Source organism: Candoia aspera, chromosome 2 (genome assembly GCF_035149785.1).
Source record: "Candoia aspera isolate rCanAsp1 chromosome 2, rCanAsp1.hap2, whole genome shotgun sequence".
In the NCBI taxonomy this organism is placed as follows: Eukaryota; Metazoa; Chordata; class Lepidosauria; order Squamata; family Boidae; genus Candoia; species Candoia aspera.
The window spans coordinates 203,926,686-203,945,863 of NC_086154.1; the positions used below are offsets into that span (position 1 = coordinate 203,926,686).

At 38.3% G+C, this 19,178-nt stretch overlaps 1 protein-coding gene across 1 annotated transcript in view; it reads left to right on the forward strand.

Moving 5' to 3' along the window:
- The first annotated feature begins 6,113 nt into the window (after positions 1–6,113).
- LRRC2 (leucine rich repeat containing 2) overlaps positions 6,114–19,178 on the forward strand; it is a 91,665-nt gene continuing 78,600 nt past the window's right edge. The window contains exons 1-2 of the mRNA XM_063295226.1: positions 6,114–6,224; positions 15,691–15,836. Coding sequence (XP_063151296.1) covers positions 15,712–15,836 — 125 coding nt within the window. The 5' untranslated portion in view covers positions 6,114–6,224; positions 15,691–15,711. The remainder of the gene's footprint in view (positions 6,225–15,690; positions 15,837–19,178) is intronic.

The window sequence follows — 19,178 nt, forward strand, 5'->3', positions numbered from 1 at the left end:
TAAGTGATAGAAGCAGAACTGATTAAGAGGGAGAATATATCAGTATTATGGAGGAGGACATGGTTATGTGAAGAGAACTCTCCACAGTAGCATTTTTCTGTTGGTCATGCTTGTCTTCTCTATTCCTGATGTTCTGGCTTGAATTTATTTATTTAATTTTTATCCAGCTTTTATTATTTTTATAAATAACTCAAGCCAGGGAACATACCTAAGACTCCTGCCTCCTCCTATTTTTCCCACAACAACATCCCTGTGAGGTGAGTTGGGCTGAGACAGAGGGACTGGCCCAAGGTCACCCAGCCAGCTTTCATGCCTAAGCCAGGACTAGAACTCTCAGTCTCCGGGTTTCTAGCCCAGCACCTTAACCACTAGAACAAACTGGCTCTAATACCATTCCTTGTGCATTCCAAGCACCAATATTCATGCAATAGGTATATTGGCAGGCTTGGAGAGGGACTCCAACATTTATAAAAAATATAAAACATCTTTAGAGGAAGCAATCTCTAAGAGGGAGACTTCCAAAACTGCCTAGCTGACTGACTGCTTAGTGAGGAAGTGCAGGGACAGTGGGATGAAGAACCTTGTAGTGGGAATGGGATTCAGTGTTTAGATGTCTTCTGAATATCAAATTTCCTTAGAAGAATCTGGCTGCTGCCAACAAAGTAGATTGCACCAGGCTAATGGCGGAATGGCTTGTGTTTGCTTTAGTCTCCAAGCTGGACTTGTATTGATGCAATATTATCTCCTCAGGAAAATTCACTTGTAATTCCCTTTGTACTTCCTTGGATACAAGGTGTTTCTATAGGAACAGGGCATCTCTCCTTGGCTGACTTGTAGCCTGATGCCACATACTGCTCATTGCCTTTCTTTGAACATTTGAAATGCAGCCTGTCTTAGTTTAAGCATCTTTCTAATGGCCTTTTCCAAGTTAAAACATGCCCTTTTATCCACTGTATCCCCATGGTATCATCTTTGTTGTTGTTCAGTCACTAAGTCGTGTCCGACTCTTCGTGACCCCATGGACCATAGTATGCCAGGCCTTCCTGTCCTCCACTGTCTCCCAGAGTTTACTCAAATTCATGTTCATTGCATCGGTGATGCAATCTAACCATCTCATCCTCTGCCGTCCCCTTCTCCTTTTGCCTTCAGTCTTTCCTAGCATCAGGGTCTTTTCCAGTGAGTCCTCTCATCGCATTAGATGGTCAAAGTATTTGAGCTTCAGCTTCAGTATCTGTCCTTCCAATGAACAGTCAGGGTTGATTTCCTGTAGGATTGACTGATTTGACCTCCTTGCAGTCCAAGGGACTCTTAAGATTCTTCTCCTGCACCACAGTTCAAAAGCATCAATTCTTTGGTGCTCAGCCTTCCTTGTGGTCCAACTCTCATGGCCATACATTACTACTGGGAAAACCGTAGCTTTGATTATACAGACCTTTGTCAGCAAGGTGATGTCTCTGCTTTTTAATATGCTCTCTAGGTTTGCCATAGCTTTCCTCCCAAGGAGCAAGCATCTTTTAATTTCATGGCTGTAGTCACCATCTGTGGTGAACTTGGAGCCCAAGAAAATAAAATCTGTCACTGCTTCAATTTCTTCCCCTTCTATTTGCCAGGAAGTGATGGGACCAGATGCCATGATCTTAGTTTTTTTAATGTTGAGTTTCAAGCCAGCTTTTGCATTATCATCTTTATCAGATACCAAACCTATGCTCCAGAGAGCCTGAAATTGTCCTAAATTATTCTGGTGTGAAATTACTGGTTTCATTGTTAGGACAGCTGCATTCTGAGTTTGATTGGAGGTGGAGATACCTGGTCCACTTCCCAGATCATTCCAGTGCTGATGCTTAGTTATGCAACCACTTTGGATATTTGCTCAGCCCTATTCCCATTGACAGTTTCAGACTGCTGCAAACATAGATGCCTACCCTCTGATCTCAAACAAAATCCTCTGAAGCAGAATTCTAAATGTTCTAGCCATGGGCTCTAGGCCACATCATTCAGGTAACTGGAAAGAGATTTTGGGGAGGTGAAGGCTATCACTGTGCTGGGCCGAGCTGTGTTCTTACAGTGCGTTACAGGCCCTTCAGGTGCCATGCTTTTTGCATTCTTGTATGATTATAGGAGATTATATATTCCATTCTTTTGTGTGCCCTTCAGTCCAATTTCCATGTGGCACAGTATATTGTGTTGATTAGGAGCTCCACTATATGGAAGGGAACAGGTGAGTCCCTTGAGAGTATTCTAACTTTTTTTTAATGATTTTATATGTTTCTCTGTATCATACTTGCACAATAATACTAGGCTCCCAGCTCTAACATGCCATGGTTAGAATGGCAGAGATCTTTTGGATGGGTACACAGAGGCCAAAGGTACCTTTCCTGGTACATTCTTCTGCCAATCACCTGCTCACCTTTGCCATTATTCTTTTTTCTGGTTAGTTCAGGTACACATCCATAGGTATATCTCTGGGGCAAGTCAACCAGGAAACAGTGATTGCAAGATCCTGTTTTTTTAGGTACTGCTTTCCATTCCTACTTTTGGAATTTAGTAGTTTTGAGGTACTAGTTGAAGTCATCTGTACATGACTTGTACCCAGCCATCCCCCTGAAAACATTATCAGTGTTATTACCTCTCTCCTCTTCAAGTATAGGCTTGAGAATAATTTTCATCTGTTTGGAATATGGAGCACCCAATTTACAGTGCTTATAAGAACAGAGTTTCAAAGCTTCATTTTCTTTTTAAAGAAAAGAATACTACAATAAAATCTTAGATCTGGAGAAGACTGAAAGTATTTCAATAAGAGTCCTGATGGATCATGTCAAGGTCATGGCTAGCCCAGCATGTAGTTTCTGCAGTAGCCAACCATAAACACTGAAAAGCAGCATATGTGGACAATTGCCCTTTCCCCACTGGTACTCAGGTGCATGCGGCTTCTGATTCTAAGTGTTGCATTCAGCCATCAAAGTGAGGGTGAGCATACATCATATTTCAGGGTTTCTCAAGCTTTTAATTTTTCCAAATCTGTCACATTTGGTTTTTCTGCTCCTCACCGAATGCTGATTGTTGGACTTGAGAATGTTTTCTTAAAACGAAGTTCTTACTAAAGTTTCAATGCATGTTTTCCCAAACATCTCCATTTTGGTTAATGATTTTGCCTATTATAGTCTTTTTTTTTTTTTTGCAATTTTCCCCAATATAATGCTGCACATGTTGTATATTATTAGTTGTACATATTTACAGGGTATTCCAATCAACTGACTGAGTGAACAACTCCTCAGTTCTGTAATTTGGGTTAAAACAAACACATAATAGTCAAAAATTAAAACCAAATACATATACAATAATTATGCACTCAGGGCATCAAACATTCCAAAACATATTATTAAAATGGTTGCTCGCCTGGAGGAACAGTCATAACATCCCCTTTCCTAAGGCTTGGTGAAATAATGCATAAATGCTGTTTTGTACTAACTTTTCATTAATATATCATATTTACCTAAAAGGAAGTGTAAAGGTCCCCCCTTGGGGGGTTGTCTAAACATCCTTTGGGAAGATTTGTCTTAAATTCAGGGCTATCTTCCTTTCAGGGAAATATGTACTTTGCTTTGATTAGCAAACTGCATTGCAAAATTTGGAATAATGTCAGTCTGAAATGATAACCTAATTTAGGTTTATGTATTGGTTTAAACCATACAAGATTGGAAAATGTGGAGAGAGTAGGTCCATAGGATAGCTGAGATTTGGACATGATTGAACAGATATCATCATCATTGGTTTAAAAATGCAAACTTGTTTAGACTGTATTCAAATGTGAATTAAATGAATTTCTGCCCCACCCCTAATATTATCATTCCTGAAGACTTATTCTCAATAAACATGTATAATTTTTAGAGACATACAAGCTGGTGTCTATCGCTATATTTTGAAGCAGAAATCCATAGTTTAACAATGTGCTGTGCAAAAAATACTTCACTTCCTTTATCCTGAATCCCTACCAATCAGCTTCACTTGATGACCCCAGGTTCTGCTCTGTTGAGAAACGGAGAAAAACACATCTCTATTCACTTTCACTGTGTATAATTTGATAAAGTATAATTTCATCCTTTTGCAAACCAGCCCTGCCTTCTGCAGGATCACTTCTCAATTTCCCATCTATATGACAGTTAGCACAAGAAAAGTTTTCTGATTATTGTGTTAGAGTGACAATATTCTGCCATGTTATCTTTTATACTGTGCCCTAGATCCTGCTGTATCTGAAATAATAAACCTTGCCAGTTCTTTATTTTGTTACATGTTTCAAAGGATAAGGGAGAGTCAATTGAACTGACTTAAATTTGCTACTGGGACCAGCATATCTGTAGCAAGGTTTCCTAACCTTTACTTATATTATTTAGTACAGCATACTGTGGTCCCCCTTTTTCTCCTGCCTTTGCTGTAAAAGGTGGAAGGAAAGAAATGCAATGTGGTAAATTCTATGAGATTGGCAGAAGAGTCTGGGAATCATGAGAATACAGTAGGGTATGCCAGATTAAAGCACATGTAACCTGGTATAATTCTTTGAATAGGTTTTCAAATGAACTAGTTCAGGCTCATTGAATTTGGGTAAGGGATTAAGTCTTTGTCCCACACTATAATTTAATATAGATTGGGTCTTCTCCACCTATGTATGTAATGAAATACAAAAGAAAATGTCCACACTGAAGAGTGACAACATAGTGAAGAAAATAAACACTAAATATATTATAGTGGTTAAATGAACTAAACATAAGACAAACAATTAACAAAATGAAAAGATCCAATGATAAGTATAAATATTCACATGAAATTAAGTTGCTGTGCTTACTAAATTTGGACCATATAACAACATAATGTGTCATTTTCTCATTTTTACAGCACAACGATTTTTCAAAAATAGAGAAGAAACTAATATCCCAGATCTACTCCTTAAATTCAGCAGAGTGATTTTCTTTCCATTTCTCTACCTGTTATTTGAATCGATGAAGATTTCTAATGGTCTAGTGGGAATATTTCTCCAATGCAGAAAGGAGACATGGGCACCTAATCAGGATTACAGAAGAGGAAAAGAGTTAGTCTTCCATGTCTTGTGGTAGCAACTAAATCCATGAATACAATTTCTTAAAAAAAAATATCAGGCAATTGTTAATTGCATGGTGATGTCTCAATTTATTTGGCTCATATAGGTCAGCTATTCAAAGATTTACCTCCTCAGTGACAGCTATGACTGAAAACATATTAATTTATTCGTCAAAATAATATCCTGCCTGTCCTCCAGCAAGTCATTAGCCTATAGGTTATGTTGAGTTGAGACACAATGACTGGCCCAACATCACCTAGTGAGTTTCCTTAGTGGAGGTCGGACTTGAACCTGGGTCTCCAAGTTCTAGTTCAACACCGTTACCACATTGACTCTGTGTAGTAAAAACAGAATGCCTTCTCTTTTTGCCTTTTACAGATCACAGATCACTGCCCTGCAAGCAAACTAAAGTGGAGTCCTCCCCAGTTGCCTTCTGTTTCAACCTTAGTAAATTGTTTACTTGAACAGACCTTTAACATGATGGATTCCTGGCACAGCTTCTCCACATACATTGCAATGCAGCTATCTCAGAGATGAAGCTCTGCCAGGAAAGAAAAGCTGGATCCATTCCTTCAAAGATCTTTGAGACTATATCAGGAAGGTCAGAAGGTCAACTTTTCTCTTAAAACATGTGCCTCTCTTGCTGAAGTGTTTTGTGGATGGAGATTTTGGCTCTGAAATGTCCCTTTCATCAGTCAATATATTAATTGGAAAGTGAAAAGCCTGTCTTCTCTTTTCTGCTATGGGGAGAGGAAAATATCTGGTGCTGCCATGTAATTTTAAATTATGTTTGATTATAGGTCGGACTAATGCTATTTCTATCATTCTAGCTGCAGTGGAAGTATGGTGCTTATCATATTAAAAGTACTATTTTGTTCCCCAAGTGAAGCTGAGGAGTGTTGATATTCTATCATGCCCATGGCTGCTTTCAAGCCACAGATCATGTTAGCACATTACAAATATAGAACATTAGCAAATCTGGAAGGCAACATTAGCATCCTAGCAAGTTTAAACAAATAGTGATATTGAATTGACCAACTGCTATGTTTCTGTAAACAACCTCAGAGTTTCCAACATATTTACTGCGCAGGTACTCTGAGGAGCTATGCACAAAAGTGATTGTTAGGTGCGGGTAAGTACTTTATTTGTTTGTTTGTTTGTATATCAAATTTATTCCCTGCCCATCTCGCTCAGAGGGTGACTCTGGACTCTCTGATTGTTGGGGTAATGATTGAGAATTCAAAACTTGGAATCTGTGGGGATCATATATGTAAAGTCTTAACTGCTGCTTTAACTGGTTGGCTCCTGCCACAGAGTAGATGTGTTTTGGGGGGGGGGTGGAAGAGTGAGAGGGAATGAGAAAAGCGACGTAAATACCTTAAACTCACTCAGACTGTTATGATGTTTTGAAGCATGAAATGTTTCAGATACATAGCTTAAAAGGCTCATGATACTGAATGGTTTCATCCAAAAGTAGCTTAATATAGTGTATAAAGTGTGGTTTTATAAATTGTTGCTGCTAATTCTGCACTCTCCCCTATCAAGCAACAAGGACAATACTGTTGTATCTCTTGGATATCTAAATTGGAGCAACAAAGATTTTTTGTAAAAAACACTTTTTGAAAGTAGGACTTTGTGTGTCAAAATGTTGAGGGACATTAAACAGTGTTATGGAATATCTGCTTCTCAGGACCATTTCAACCAAATATTTGTACATGAAGGAAAAATAAAAACCTTTATAAAGTATTATATGGAGATTACCAAATTATCATCTAGTTCCTTCGAATGTGTGAATGCATGTTAGTTGAAAACCTGTCCTAAATTTTCACCAAATAAATATTAAAGCTGGAGAGAGACATGGGGCTTAATGGCTATCATTATGATGAGCATATCTTGTGATCAGAGGTATCTTATGAATACCAGCTGCTGGGATATAACAATAGCGCTATTGACCCCAAGTATATAGATTTCCTATTGGCATCTTCTTGGTCAGAGTGAAAAACAGGACACCAGATTAGACAGATCTTTGATGTGATCCACCCAGCTGTGTTTGCAGTTGTTTTTTCTCCTTTATATGAAATTAATATGAAAAAGAATTATTGTTTCTTGTGTTATACAGTGTGTTTCTTGAACAAAACTCTTGTTTCACATACTGTAGTATTAGTTCCACTGGCATCTTTAATAAAAAGATGTGCAGATGTTTGTATTGATTCAAAGATTTGTTAAAAAAAAATGATATGGGAGAGTAGGGAAGGACCATGCAGTCATATGAGAAATTAAAGCTGTGACATATGACTTCAGAGCTCATGAAAAGGTATTTCTGCTCCTACCAGAATTGCATTTTCAACATCCACAGTGTGCTATCCCAACCTTGAACTCTTAACACATTTGGAAGGCACCAGATTGAGGAAGGCCCTGCTAAGCTGTTTGCAGAACTCTGCTATAGTCTGTGTATTCAGTTAGGATAAATAGCAGTGGATAAAGTATTCTGAAACAAACAGGAGCATGTACAGTCAACACTGAACTTGGCTGGAACAAGCTTAGACCTTGGAGATGGCATTTGAGGCAAATACTTGGGTCCAAGGGGATGACCTCTATTCTTGATTATAACTCTGGGAAGTACATTTGCTTATTTTAGCCAGAATAATTAAAATGGCGGTGCTGGGATGTGCTGACTGAAATGTAAGTTGTACTACCATGTCAGCAGTCTTTGCTGCAAGGCAAAGAACCACTCTGCTTTGAGAACTAGGAGGCAACGGTGGTCAACCACTCTGCTTTGAGAACTAGGAGGCAACGGTTATGGGCTGTGTGCCTCACTCACTTTCCTTGTGCCACAATCACTTAAAATGGAGAGGATGAAGAATTTTCCCTCAGAATCAGGATCTCTAACTGAACCGTGTACCTAATTTTTCAAGTCTTAATGGACAAGCTAGATTTTATTATGCTCTAGATCCTTTTTGACATTCTCTATTGCGATGTCACTTGTTTCCTTCTCATGCCAAAAGCTGAGCCGCAACTAGTGGTAGAGTGGGGCATGCTTTCTGTAGGTTTCCCATTCCCATGCTTTCAGTAAGAAGATGGTGTAGTGAAAGGCAGAATAAGATTTCTCTCCACAATCAGATACCAACGGTTGGTCCCAGAGCAGAAACAAGTAGCCTGTACACGGGTCCCAGCATATTCTACCATTCAAGCCTGCCTGCATCCATTCCTTTGCCATGGGAATCAGGAAACCCAGAATTAAATAGGTAAACATGCCAACTGCCCAGAGTCCCTCTAGTGGGAGGAGATGGGGGTTGACAAATTTAATGAATAAACAAACAAACAAACAAACATGTCAAACAGGAGTCAGTGCTTTATTTTTTATAGTCTCATAGCATCTTACCAGAAACGAGATTGGCACTTGGTATCTTACTTCTGCTTCACTGAAGCATAACCACTGTTGTTTGCCAGAGGATCTGCCTGTAGCTTTTAATCTGACACTTGTCACATGCTACACTGTGACAATTTCATAGGGGCCAGCTGGCCTTGGGAAAGCTTCAGCTTCTGACCTGGCTACTCACTCTAATCAAATTTTTACTTGAGTGTAGGCCAATCTGCTCTCAGGTGGTACATATTGGTATTAAAAATGTATAAAACACTGCTCACCGAAGATTTGTTAATAAAATTAATGTATTATTCTTTATAAAATTAATGTATGATCTCACAGAAGGCAAAATCCTTTTGCAGAATATGATTGCCAGGTTCATGGAAAAAATGGGGGAGGGAGGGGAATCTATAATTTTACATCCCTCAGCCCAGTGGCTTTGATATTACAGTAGTGCTGAAAGAACAAGAGGGGTACAAGAAAGACTCTCATATCAACCACTGTTTAATCCATAATTAAAGATATTAATTAGCATCTCTGTGAGGAGTTAAGGCTTGACAGTACAAAGAATGCAGCTCTCAAGTGAACCTTAGTGATGAGATAATTTTCCTTCATGAATCCTAGAATATCTCACTGGAAGTGTGGCATTAATGGCACTGCCACTTAGCAGCTCACAAGGGGCAGCAAGCTGTAGATAAAGTTAGGGATTTACTCTGTACCTTCTCGTTGCATTTCATTCTTTTGTCTTGAGATTGCTAGTCTCCTGTTCTTTGTTACCAAGGTCTGCATGTGTGTGCAGATATGCACACAAAAATACCTACACACACATACCTACACATATCCTTGTACCCACAGACTCACTACCTGATAGGATGTAGCTAACTAGATGTTAGGCTTTGCCAATCTTCACCATCTATTTCTTTAAATAAAAATTTTCTGTTATCAGTCTGCCTCAGTATTCCTGGTTTAGACTATTTTCTTGCTTGTGCATGCAAACATTTGCTTTCTCCAGAATGTCCAGCTTGGGTAAGGTTTTCCTATTATAAGGAATACTTATAGATCAATCCTGCCTTCCATTTTGGCACCGGATTTGATTGTGTTTCATTCTCATAACTTATTTTTCATTTTTGGTCATATGTTTGGAATGTAGATATGGAATAAGTGACATCCATATATAAGCAATTAATTTAGGTAATTAATATAATAAAACAATAGGCAAGTTATTTTCACATTGTATTTGGCCTATACCTTTTTGTTGTTAGATATTTTCAAAGATTTCTGAGTTAGGTCTAGAAGATCAACTCTGAGAAAGTTAATTGTGCACAAAAGTTTAATTATTCCAAAACTACATAAATTACCAACCCCTGCATCAAAGGTTGTTGAATTATGTAGACTGTGTTTATTTCCACAAAACGCTTACAAAAATATGCAGACTGCATTTATTCCCACAAAACACTTACAAAAATGGAATAATATCAGGACTAATCAGTGTAATACACATTCCATTTCTGAAGCCCTTAACAGTATATCATCCTGGGAGTAGAAATATTTCTGATGTGACACCTGGTAGCTGCCTGTTGAATAAAACACCATTTTAAATTGAGCAATTAGGAAAATGGTAGCATCTCTTTTGAAAATGTGTATATACTCTGGTTTTCATAAGCTTTAGGAAGCAGAAAATGGTTTTTCAAAAGCAATGAATTTTACAGTTGATGCACTGACTCATTCCTTGCATAAATCTGTTGAAACTCTCAGAGAGGAACCAGGAATGAATCTAGCTCATTGTGTTAAACATGAGTGCATTGATTGAGGACTGGTAAAATTTTCATGTATAAATAGGAATCGCTAAAGCTAAAATTACCTCTTACTATAAACTCCACATACAGACTTTCTTTTGTTATTCAGGGTGCCATTGTAGGTTACTTGTCTCTGTTTTCTATAGTCTTGGATCCTATGTTTTCACTTTGGAATCTTTGCTTTCTTCGTAGATATTGTTGAATAGACCAAATTTCATAATCTCTCATGACAAACAAATTATAGAGACACACAATACTATAATCAGACATTATTTAAGAGAAATATGCCATGACTTAAACAGGTGTCCCCTAGAAAGATGGTATTCAGCAATGAGCTTTGCTTGGCTAAACTTTAAGGCTGCATAGAGATTATGGTTAATCATTCTTCTATTCAAGGCCTCCAAAGTGCAAGTGGTAAAAACCACCCAAGGGGAAAAAACATTGTGGGGCTTACTGACAATTTCTTCTATACCACAAAAGGCTAGACAAAAAGGATTTATCTATATATTCCTCATACTGAGATACAAGTAAAGCAAGATCTTCCTTTGCTAGAATAGAGCTGGTTGATTATTTATGAGCAATAATGCAGGTGATCAATTGTAAAACAGTCAAAGGGCAGATGAAAGGATAGAATACAAAAAAAAAAAGGAGTTGCAGGAGGAAGCTAGCCTTCATTTACATCAACAGGAACATATAATGCTTAGGCGTGCAGAAGAATAGGTCAGTGTTAAGGGCATGAACTTCTATTCTTCCTCATTCTGGTGTACTACATTTCTCTTTAGGAAATGATGTATGGCAGCTCTGCTATATGGAAACCATTCCCATACAGAGTGGATAAATAACTCCAGGGAAGGAAGCAGTGAGGAATCGCTCTTTATGGAAGTATGACAGAATCCATGTGTAATAATAATAATAATAATGAAATGATCAAACAAGAGCGGATGCTGTGATGAACAGTGTCAACCATAGTGGGCTCTAGCATGCTTATAATCAGCCTGGATACTGATTCCAGATCTTGATATCTATTATGTTCTCTGTTTCATGAAAGGATCAGCTCCATGTTGATGATCCTAATATAAGGGAAAGATATTTGAATCTGTAGTGCAGCTTTAGAGAAGTCTCAGGCCATCTGCCACTTGACTTCTTTCGGTAGTCTGTGTACCAGAAATCATATCCCTATCCTACAGGGAATAACAAAAACCTTTGTTTAAAAACAGCATATCTACTGTACTTAACAGAAAGAAAGGTGGCCCTGAATTTAGTTTCCACTCCAAAAAGGATCAGTCAGAGTGTGCATACTTTGGGTCCCACCTATCAACAATGCCACCTAACAGATGCAGGAAGCAGGCCTTCTGTGTCACAGCACCACCCCTCTGAAACAGCATCTCTCCAGAGATCTGTATGGCCCCCACTCAGATGGTGCTTAAAAGGTCTCTGAAAGCCTGGCTTTTTCCCATGGGCTTTGTGTTAGGGTGGATGGTGAGCCTGTTATAGGTTGGGGGGTTGTTACTTGGAACCTTTCTTCTTCTGGATATACATTTTTCTGTTCTTTGTTTTACTGGTTCTTAAGTTTTTAACATTATATGCCACCCAGAGTCTTTATGGAGTTGGTCAGCCTTCTAAACTTAACAAACAAATATCAGTTGTAAAATAATGTTTGCTGATTTTAGTGTCTTCTTAGGATACCTAAGAATATATTTTCCCCTTATTTCTCCAGTTATATACATTACCAGTACATAATCTTTTGCTTGTGTGTTATGTCTAGAACAATATATTGGCAACTGTCTCTAGTTGGGAGTTGACATCTTTGTCAATAAACAATCAGAATCCACCTCTCTGCAAATATTAGGTTTAGCACGGTAATGTTTTTATCCCATTATGACATTGTTATGTCCTCATTGACACTTTACACTATAACAAGCATAAAATAAACAATGAAAAAACAAAAGTAAATATTAACTATTTCTGAAGCACATGCTATCACAGTACAGTATACTTGAAGTAACATGCAACTTAATATTGGTACTAATTGAGTGGAGTATAGAATAGCCAGAAATTATGACAAGGGTAAAATATGAAGTTACAAGGGTAACTTTAACCTATCTTCTGGAATATGGGGGGAAAAAATCCCATTTATTTTTAATTAGCTCTTTTCGTGGGCCCTATCATTAACCAGATTGAGGCTGTAGCTTCAATTGGCAGATGCTAGGAAGTGGAGAGTGACTATAAAAACCTGTTGTGCTTCATGGCTGTGGTGCTCTATTTCTTCTAAATTAGCTTTTTATCTTCAGGTGTAATGAAGGGCACTGGTCTGCAACCAGTGTCGAAATAAGTTCTGCTGATTTAAATGGAGGGGTGGGGGGCTTTGTTTCAAGCAACAATATATCTTCGGGAAACCCTAGACCACACAATTCTTAAAATAGCTAATAAGGATTAAAATAATAAAATATCAATTGAAACAATAATTATAATCAGCAGAACAAGGTACCTTCTCCCCTCAGCAAAAGGAAAATAAAAGAAGGGGGGATACCCTTAAAATCAATAGCCCAAACATAGTAGAGTCTGGATGGGAGACAATAGGCTCAGACTAAACCCTAGTAAGACAGAGCTACTGTTTGTACACTAAGATTCCTGTGTTGTCTCTGGATGGGCTTGTACTGTCTGTGAAGGAGCACATCCATCCAGGAATCAAGGCTCCTGCGGGATTAGTAGGGAGGCCATGCTGAAGGGGACCTTTGCCCAGCTTCACTTGATGCACCAAGTTGTGACCTTATTTGGGGTGGGAGGATCTGACTATTGCGGCTCTCACTCATCACTCATTTATACAACTGCAATGCACTCTACGTGGGGCTTCTTTCAAAGACCATCCAGAAGTTTCAATTGGTACAAAATGTGGTGGTCTAGGTATTTATGGGTGCTGGCCAGTAGGTTCATGTCACACCTATTCTGCAGTCCCTGTACTGGCTTCCTGTTAGCTTGCAGGTGCAATTTTAAATGCTGGTTTTAACCTCTCAATCCCTTACAGCTTGGCACCAGATTACTTGCAGGACTGCATCTCTATTGGAATTGGCCTGACCACTCTGATCTTGCCAGGAGAAGTAGCTAGGTGCCCCCTCCCCCCAATTTCTGGGAGGTAAGGGATCCTGAAGCCCAGAGAGTATGCTTTCCCATAGTGAAGCTGTCTCTCTGGAATGGCCTCCTGTGGGAGGTTCAGTTGGCTCCAATCCTTTGGAAACAGCTGAAAACTGAGTTTTTCTGGAGGGCATTTGGAGGTTGATGCCATGTACTGTTTTGAAATATATATATATATATATATATATATATATATATACATACATACATACATACATACATACACACACACACACACACACACACACATACATACACATATACATATACATATACATATACATATATATAATTCTTAATCTTTTAATGGTTATGTTATTATTCTTATTTGTGAGCCACTAAGAGTTTATTACTATTGTGGTAGGATATAAATCTGATAAATAAATAAATAGCAAAATGTCTTGCAAAACAGAAAGCTTTTAACTGCTTTTGCAGAAAGGTCAGTCATAGATTAGAATTATTTATGACAATAAGAGAGATTGTGAAAATCAGATGGAATAGAACCTGGAAAGGTAATAATATATGGAAAAATAACAAAATATTTAATAGAAAAATTGATGTATGACAGCAGGACACTTTTTAATCCTGCATCCAAAAGTTCTACAAATCCCAGAAGAATTATCTCTACACAACAGCTCATTCTGTGCTGTCCAACACACAGAACCAATATTCAGAAAATGATGTCTTTAAAATGTGAATATAGTCACATTTTAGACTATGACTAAAAGCCCTCATCTGTGGTTATATCTAATCTTTAAGAAAACGAAGGGGGAAAGGGTGATTTGTCTTTCACTGGATTGACAGGTCCTGACTCTCTATTATTAACTTGAATAAAGATAGCATCTAATGAAATTTCAAGACATGAAAAAAACAATCTGGGTCGAAGCAATTATTCTTGAAAGGCTTCCTGACTTCTGTGTGACATAGAATTCCTGCAGACTGGCTCGGTGAATGATTTTATAAACGAGCAAGCATAACAAAGGCTCATTCCAGATATATTAATTGTACTTCTTGAAAGAAATCAAGTTGAAGCAATGACTCTAAGCAAGTTCACTACTATGCTTCCACCAACCTTAGTGACACCTCTGGCTTGTCACTATCAATACTGAAGTAGAGTCTCAGAAGGCTAATATGAGACCCTATTGGAGGTCATGTCTTTGGATGAGACAGAAAGGCTGGATCTGCTGGTTGTAAAAGCACTCACTGAGCCATTTTCAGAAATAGAGGTATTATTCCCCTAGCCTGGTTTTCTCAAAAGACACACAACAGCCTCTGAAAGCAATTAACTCACCCCAAATTTCAATCAGTAGTGACTTGGAAAATATGTACAGATCTGGAAGAGGTGACTCGCTTGTGCAAATTAGAATTTGCATGTACTTTCTTCTTCAAGCAGCCCCAGGTAGAATTTTAGCAGTCTGCATTCCATGAAGCAATTGAATAAGCCTGGAGAAGGATGTGGCTGCTTTAATGGTGTGAAAACAAGTCACTCTTGGTACTTACATATGGATGTAACTGCATATATTATCTTTTCAGTCATCAATCGAATAGGAATTTGTTTCCAATGCATTACTTGCAGAGGGTTTTTATGTAGGAGAAAGTTACATATGTTACAAATGTCTGGTTCACTATACTTGTACCATCATGTATAGATTGCAAGTAGAATACACATATCACTTCATCTCATGAATTGAAACACATTATAATGACTTTACTTTGTTGTCAATCATTTTGGGATTTTTGATGTAAGTAATCCCCAATTAGCATGATAGCTAGAGATTATGTGGGTTGGATTCCAACACATGAATGTCAATGTATCAGCCTTAGACAAGTTACTATAATGTTTACTATCAATCTTGATTAACCCCAGTTAAAGTTTATGGTTCTCTAAGGTCATCCATATTATTTTAGCACCTAAGCTAAAAACAAAACAAAAACAAGAACCCATGACAGGCAACTCTCCCAGGCTGTAAAAACAGAATAAGTTACTATCAATTTCACACCACTTTATGATAACGAAATCAATTGCCTGATGTGTCTGAATCCAAGATACAGTTGGTTCATAAATTCAGCTCTCTTCACACATAGGATGATAGATAACATTTAAATGGATAAATCAATTCAGGCACTTTTAGGATTGGAAGAATTTTGTAACTATGCCTAATAAAACAATGTACTCTGTATGGTATGGTGTCTGCTGTTTTTTTATTGTTGTTTCTTTACTTGTTTAAGAAAATTGCTTTCTTGGTACTAATTGAGATATTTTTATTCCTTATCATGACACTGTTTTAATAAAACTGTTCTTTCAGGAAAATCTTAATGTCAGCACTATGGGACATCAGGTGATAATATTTGACTTTTCAGCCATAAGAAGTTTATGGGAGATTCGAGTGAAGAAGCACAAAGAACATCAGAAAAAGGAAAAGGAAAGAGTAGCTAAGAGCGCACTAGAGAAGTAAGGAAATATTTACTATATTGTTATTTCAATGTTATTATTACAGCTTCATTATAAATTAAGCCATTGTACACCATAGCCAGCAGTAGCTTGCATTTATTTATTTATATTATTTATATGGTTGCCCATCTCAGCATAGTTACTCTGAGCAGCTAACAATCCATATTTGATTAGACTTTTTGTTTTTGGAGAATGGGATTTACATACTTGTATTGACCTTGCTAATTTCATTTGCTAATTTCATCTGCTTACACTGATCCCAAACCAAGCCCTTTCAGAGACCTGTCTGAAGCCACCTCTTTTGTCCTCTCTGCATTAAACTTATTAATGGCTTATAACCATTATTGGAATGGTTATGGTTGTATAAGCAAATGGGTATAATCATGCCAAATAACCATTTATCACAAAAATAACGACACAAGCAACAGTTACATGAACTTAAGAAGAACCTTGATGGGTCAGAATGAAGGCGCATCTGCAGGATTTAATATCTCATGACCTGAGGTCATTGGAAAAGGTCCTTTTAGTTGGGCTTCATTTGGCAGAATAATTATATTTATCACTTATTTGAAGTGGGGGGAATTTTTCTGTCTTGGTCTCATTTTGCAGAATGGAGTGCAACCCACTTGCACCCCACTCTAGTGCCAAATGTGACCCTCAATGAAGGAAGAGTTGCACACTCCTACCTTACATCAGACTCAAAGGAAAAGAGCATGATAAAAAAGGGTGAAAGGGTATTTTCTAAATTGAATAATGTAATTTTCCATTATATGGATTTGGGCTTAAAGAGCTATGTTGTCATGTTCACTGATTCAATGTAGTTTATACATCGTAACGTTTCACATGCCATGGCGCTGATGCACGTTTCTGTTTGGGAGGGAGCTGCTGTGAGACCTTGTACCAAGCTCTGTATGTGAAATCAGTACAATGGAATGTGTTTGGGTTATGTTATCTGTTCAAGGCCTTTTCCCGCAGACCATCAGAAACCATTAGGAGCACCTGGGATTGTGAACTTGAGAAGATTCTAGGGGGGGGGGGATTTCATTTGCACTGAGGGTTTTTAGTTTGAATTTGGTGCGCTTTCATCATTCTCAGCTTTCTCTGTGATCCTGCATACTATTCTTTAACAAATCAGATATCTTTGAATTCCTGCTCATGAGTCTGATGGTGTTTTAGAATAGGCAGCCATTACATATGTACAGGATATGCATGTGAACTAAAAAGAACTCACTGAAGTAGCTTTTAAAGAGCTAATAGAATCCCAAAGGTATTGTTAACGGACAGAACTTCACTATGTTGTAAAAAACAGACTCTGCTAATGAGGTCTGCAACTTTTAAGATAGTTGCAAAGTGCTAAAGAAGATTGTTGTATTACATGTTTATGACAATTTACTTTTAATTGTGTGAGAATTCTCTCTCCCACAAATAAACTTGCTTTAGGGATAGTTTTAGGCAATGCATAATGCATATCATAGTGGTTGTATTGTAGGCCTGATTATGTTAACTGCAAATCAAAGGTCATCCATATCATGTCTGAGATCCCAGTAGTTTCCACAGAGCCCCAGAGGGAACCATGAAAAGCAACATAACCAATTCATTTATGATTATGAGGTGAAACATAGAGCTTAACTTTCATATTTTATTAAAAGAAAACTTGTAACTGATAATATGTTTGCCTTGAAAACCATTCTACCCTAAGAAAATGCTAGAGTTGGATGTGACCATTGTTAATATTTTTCTGCTTTTCAACTTAAAACTAGTACAGTAATTCTTAACTGTCCTAGTTAAGAACAGTTGAAATCATCATCACCATCACCACCATCATCATCATCATCATCATCATCATCATCATCATCATCTTTCTTCAGAGAAAATCAGTATTGATTTGTAGTTGTATATAGTTCAACACAGTGGCCTGGTTCACAACATGCTAAGACATATTGTGGTTTATTTGGTTTTAGCTAGTGTATTATATGAACATAGACTCCATACTTTGAAAATCATAGCTAATAGCTTAGTGTGTTGGGCTAAGCCAGCCAATTTTGGTTAATTTAAAACATGTTTAAACAAACCATGATTTGTGTGAAAGCTACAATTTCACCAACTTGATGAGGAAGGAAGTGCTCCTTTGCTGTTCCATACCACTGTTTCTGCACATGAAGTTCTAGTAGTTGGAGAAAAACCAAACAGGGACTTATTGCCACATAGTTTCACCTTGGATAGCTGGGAATAGACCAAGAGCATCCTGTTTTCAAGATGGATCAGAACAGTCATGGATTACAGGAAAGCTAACATCCTTTGCCTTTCCTTAAGGATTCATGCAGAATCAATAACATTCCCATATACTCATAGAGATGAACTGGAGCATAGCTGTGAACTCAGATGTGGGCAGAATACTTCTATGCACTGATTTTGTGTTACTTGCCAGGTACCATTTTTAGATTTTTTTTTCTGAAGTTAATGTTACCCATTGTTATTCTTTACCTGAACTTGGAGACATTCTTGCTTGGAGAACATGATTTATGAAATGGCCAGCAATGACTTGGATCGTGCTTTTCTTGGCCAGAAGGCTGTATCAATTTTTTGGGTTGGTGATGATAGCCTTTATTATGACCAGCAATCAAAACAATAAATAAATTGGCCCGGATATGGGACAGAAACAGCATTGATCACACTTATGGATGATCTCTGGCGGGAGCAGGATGGGGGTAGTGCATTCATCCTTGCTCTTCTTGACCTCTCAGTGGCTTTCGATACCATCGACCATGGTATCTGTTTGGGTTGGCTAAGGGAGTTGGGGGTGGGTGGCGTGGTTCTACGCTGGTTCACCTCCTCCCTCCAGGGCCCGTCCCAATCGGTGGTGAAAGGGAATGAGAGATCCTACCCTCCTTTGTGGGGTGCCGTAGGGTTCGGTTCTCTCTCCTCTCCTATTCAACATCTACATGAAACCGTTGGGTGAGATCATCCATCACCATGGGATGAGGTATCATCAGTATGCTGACGATACTCAATTGTATATCTCAATCCCAGGTGAGGTAAGTGATGCTGAAGCTGCCCTTTCCAGGTGCCTGGGGGCTGTAGGGGCCTGGATGGGGAACAACAGGCTTTAGCTGAGCCCTGGTAAGACAGAGTGGCTGTGGGTTAAGAGCTCTTCCATATCCGGGACTCTGTCATCTTTGTTTCTGGATGGGGTTGCACTGCCCCAGAAAGACTGGGTGCATAACTTGGGGGTCCTCGTGGACTCACGGCTCCTGCTCAAAGAGCAGGTGGCAGGCATGGCCAGAAGGGCCTTTGCACAGCTTCATGTTGTGCACCAGTTATGCTCTTTCCTGGATCGGGAGG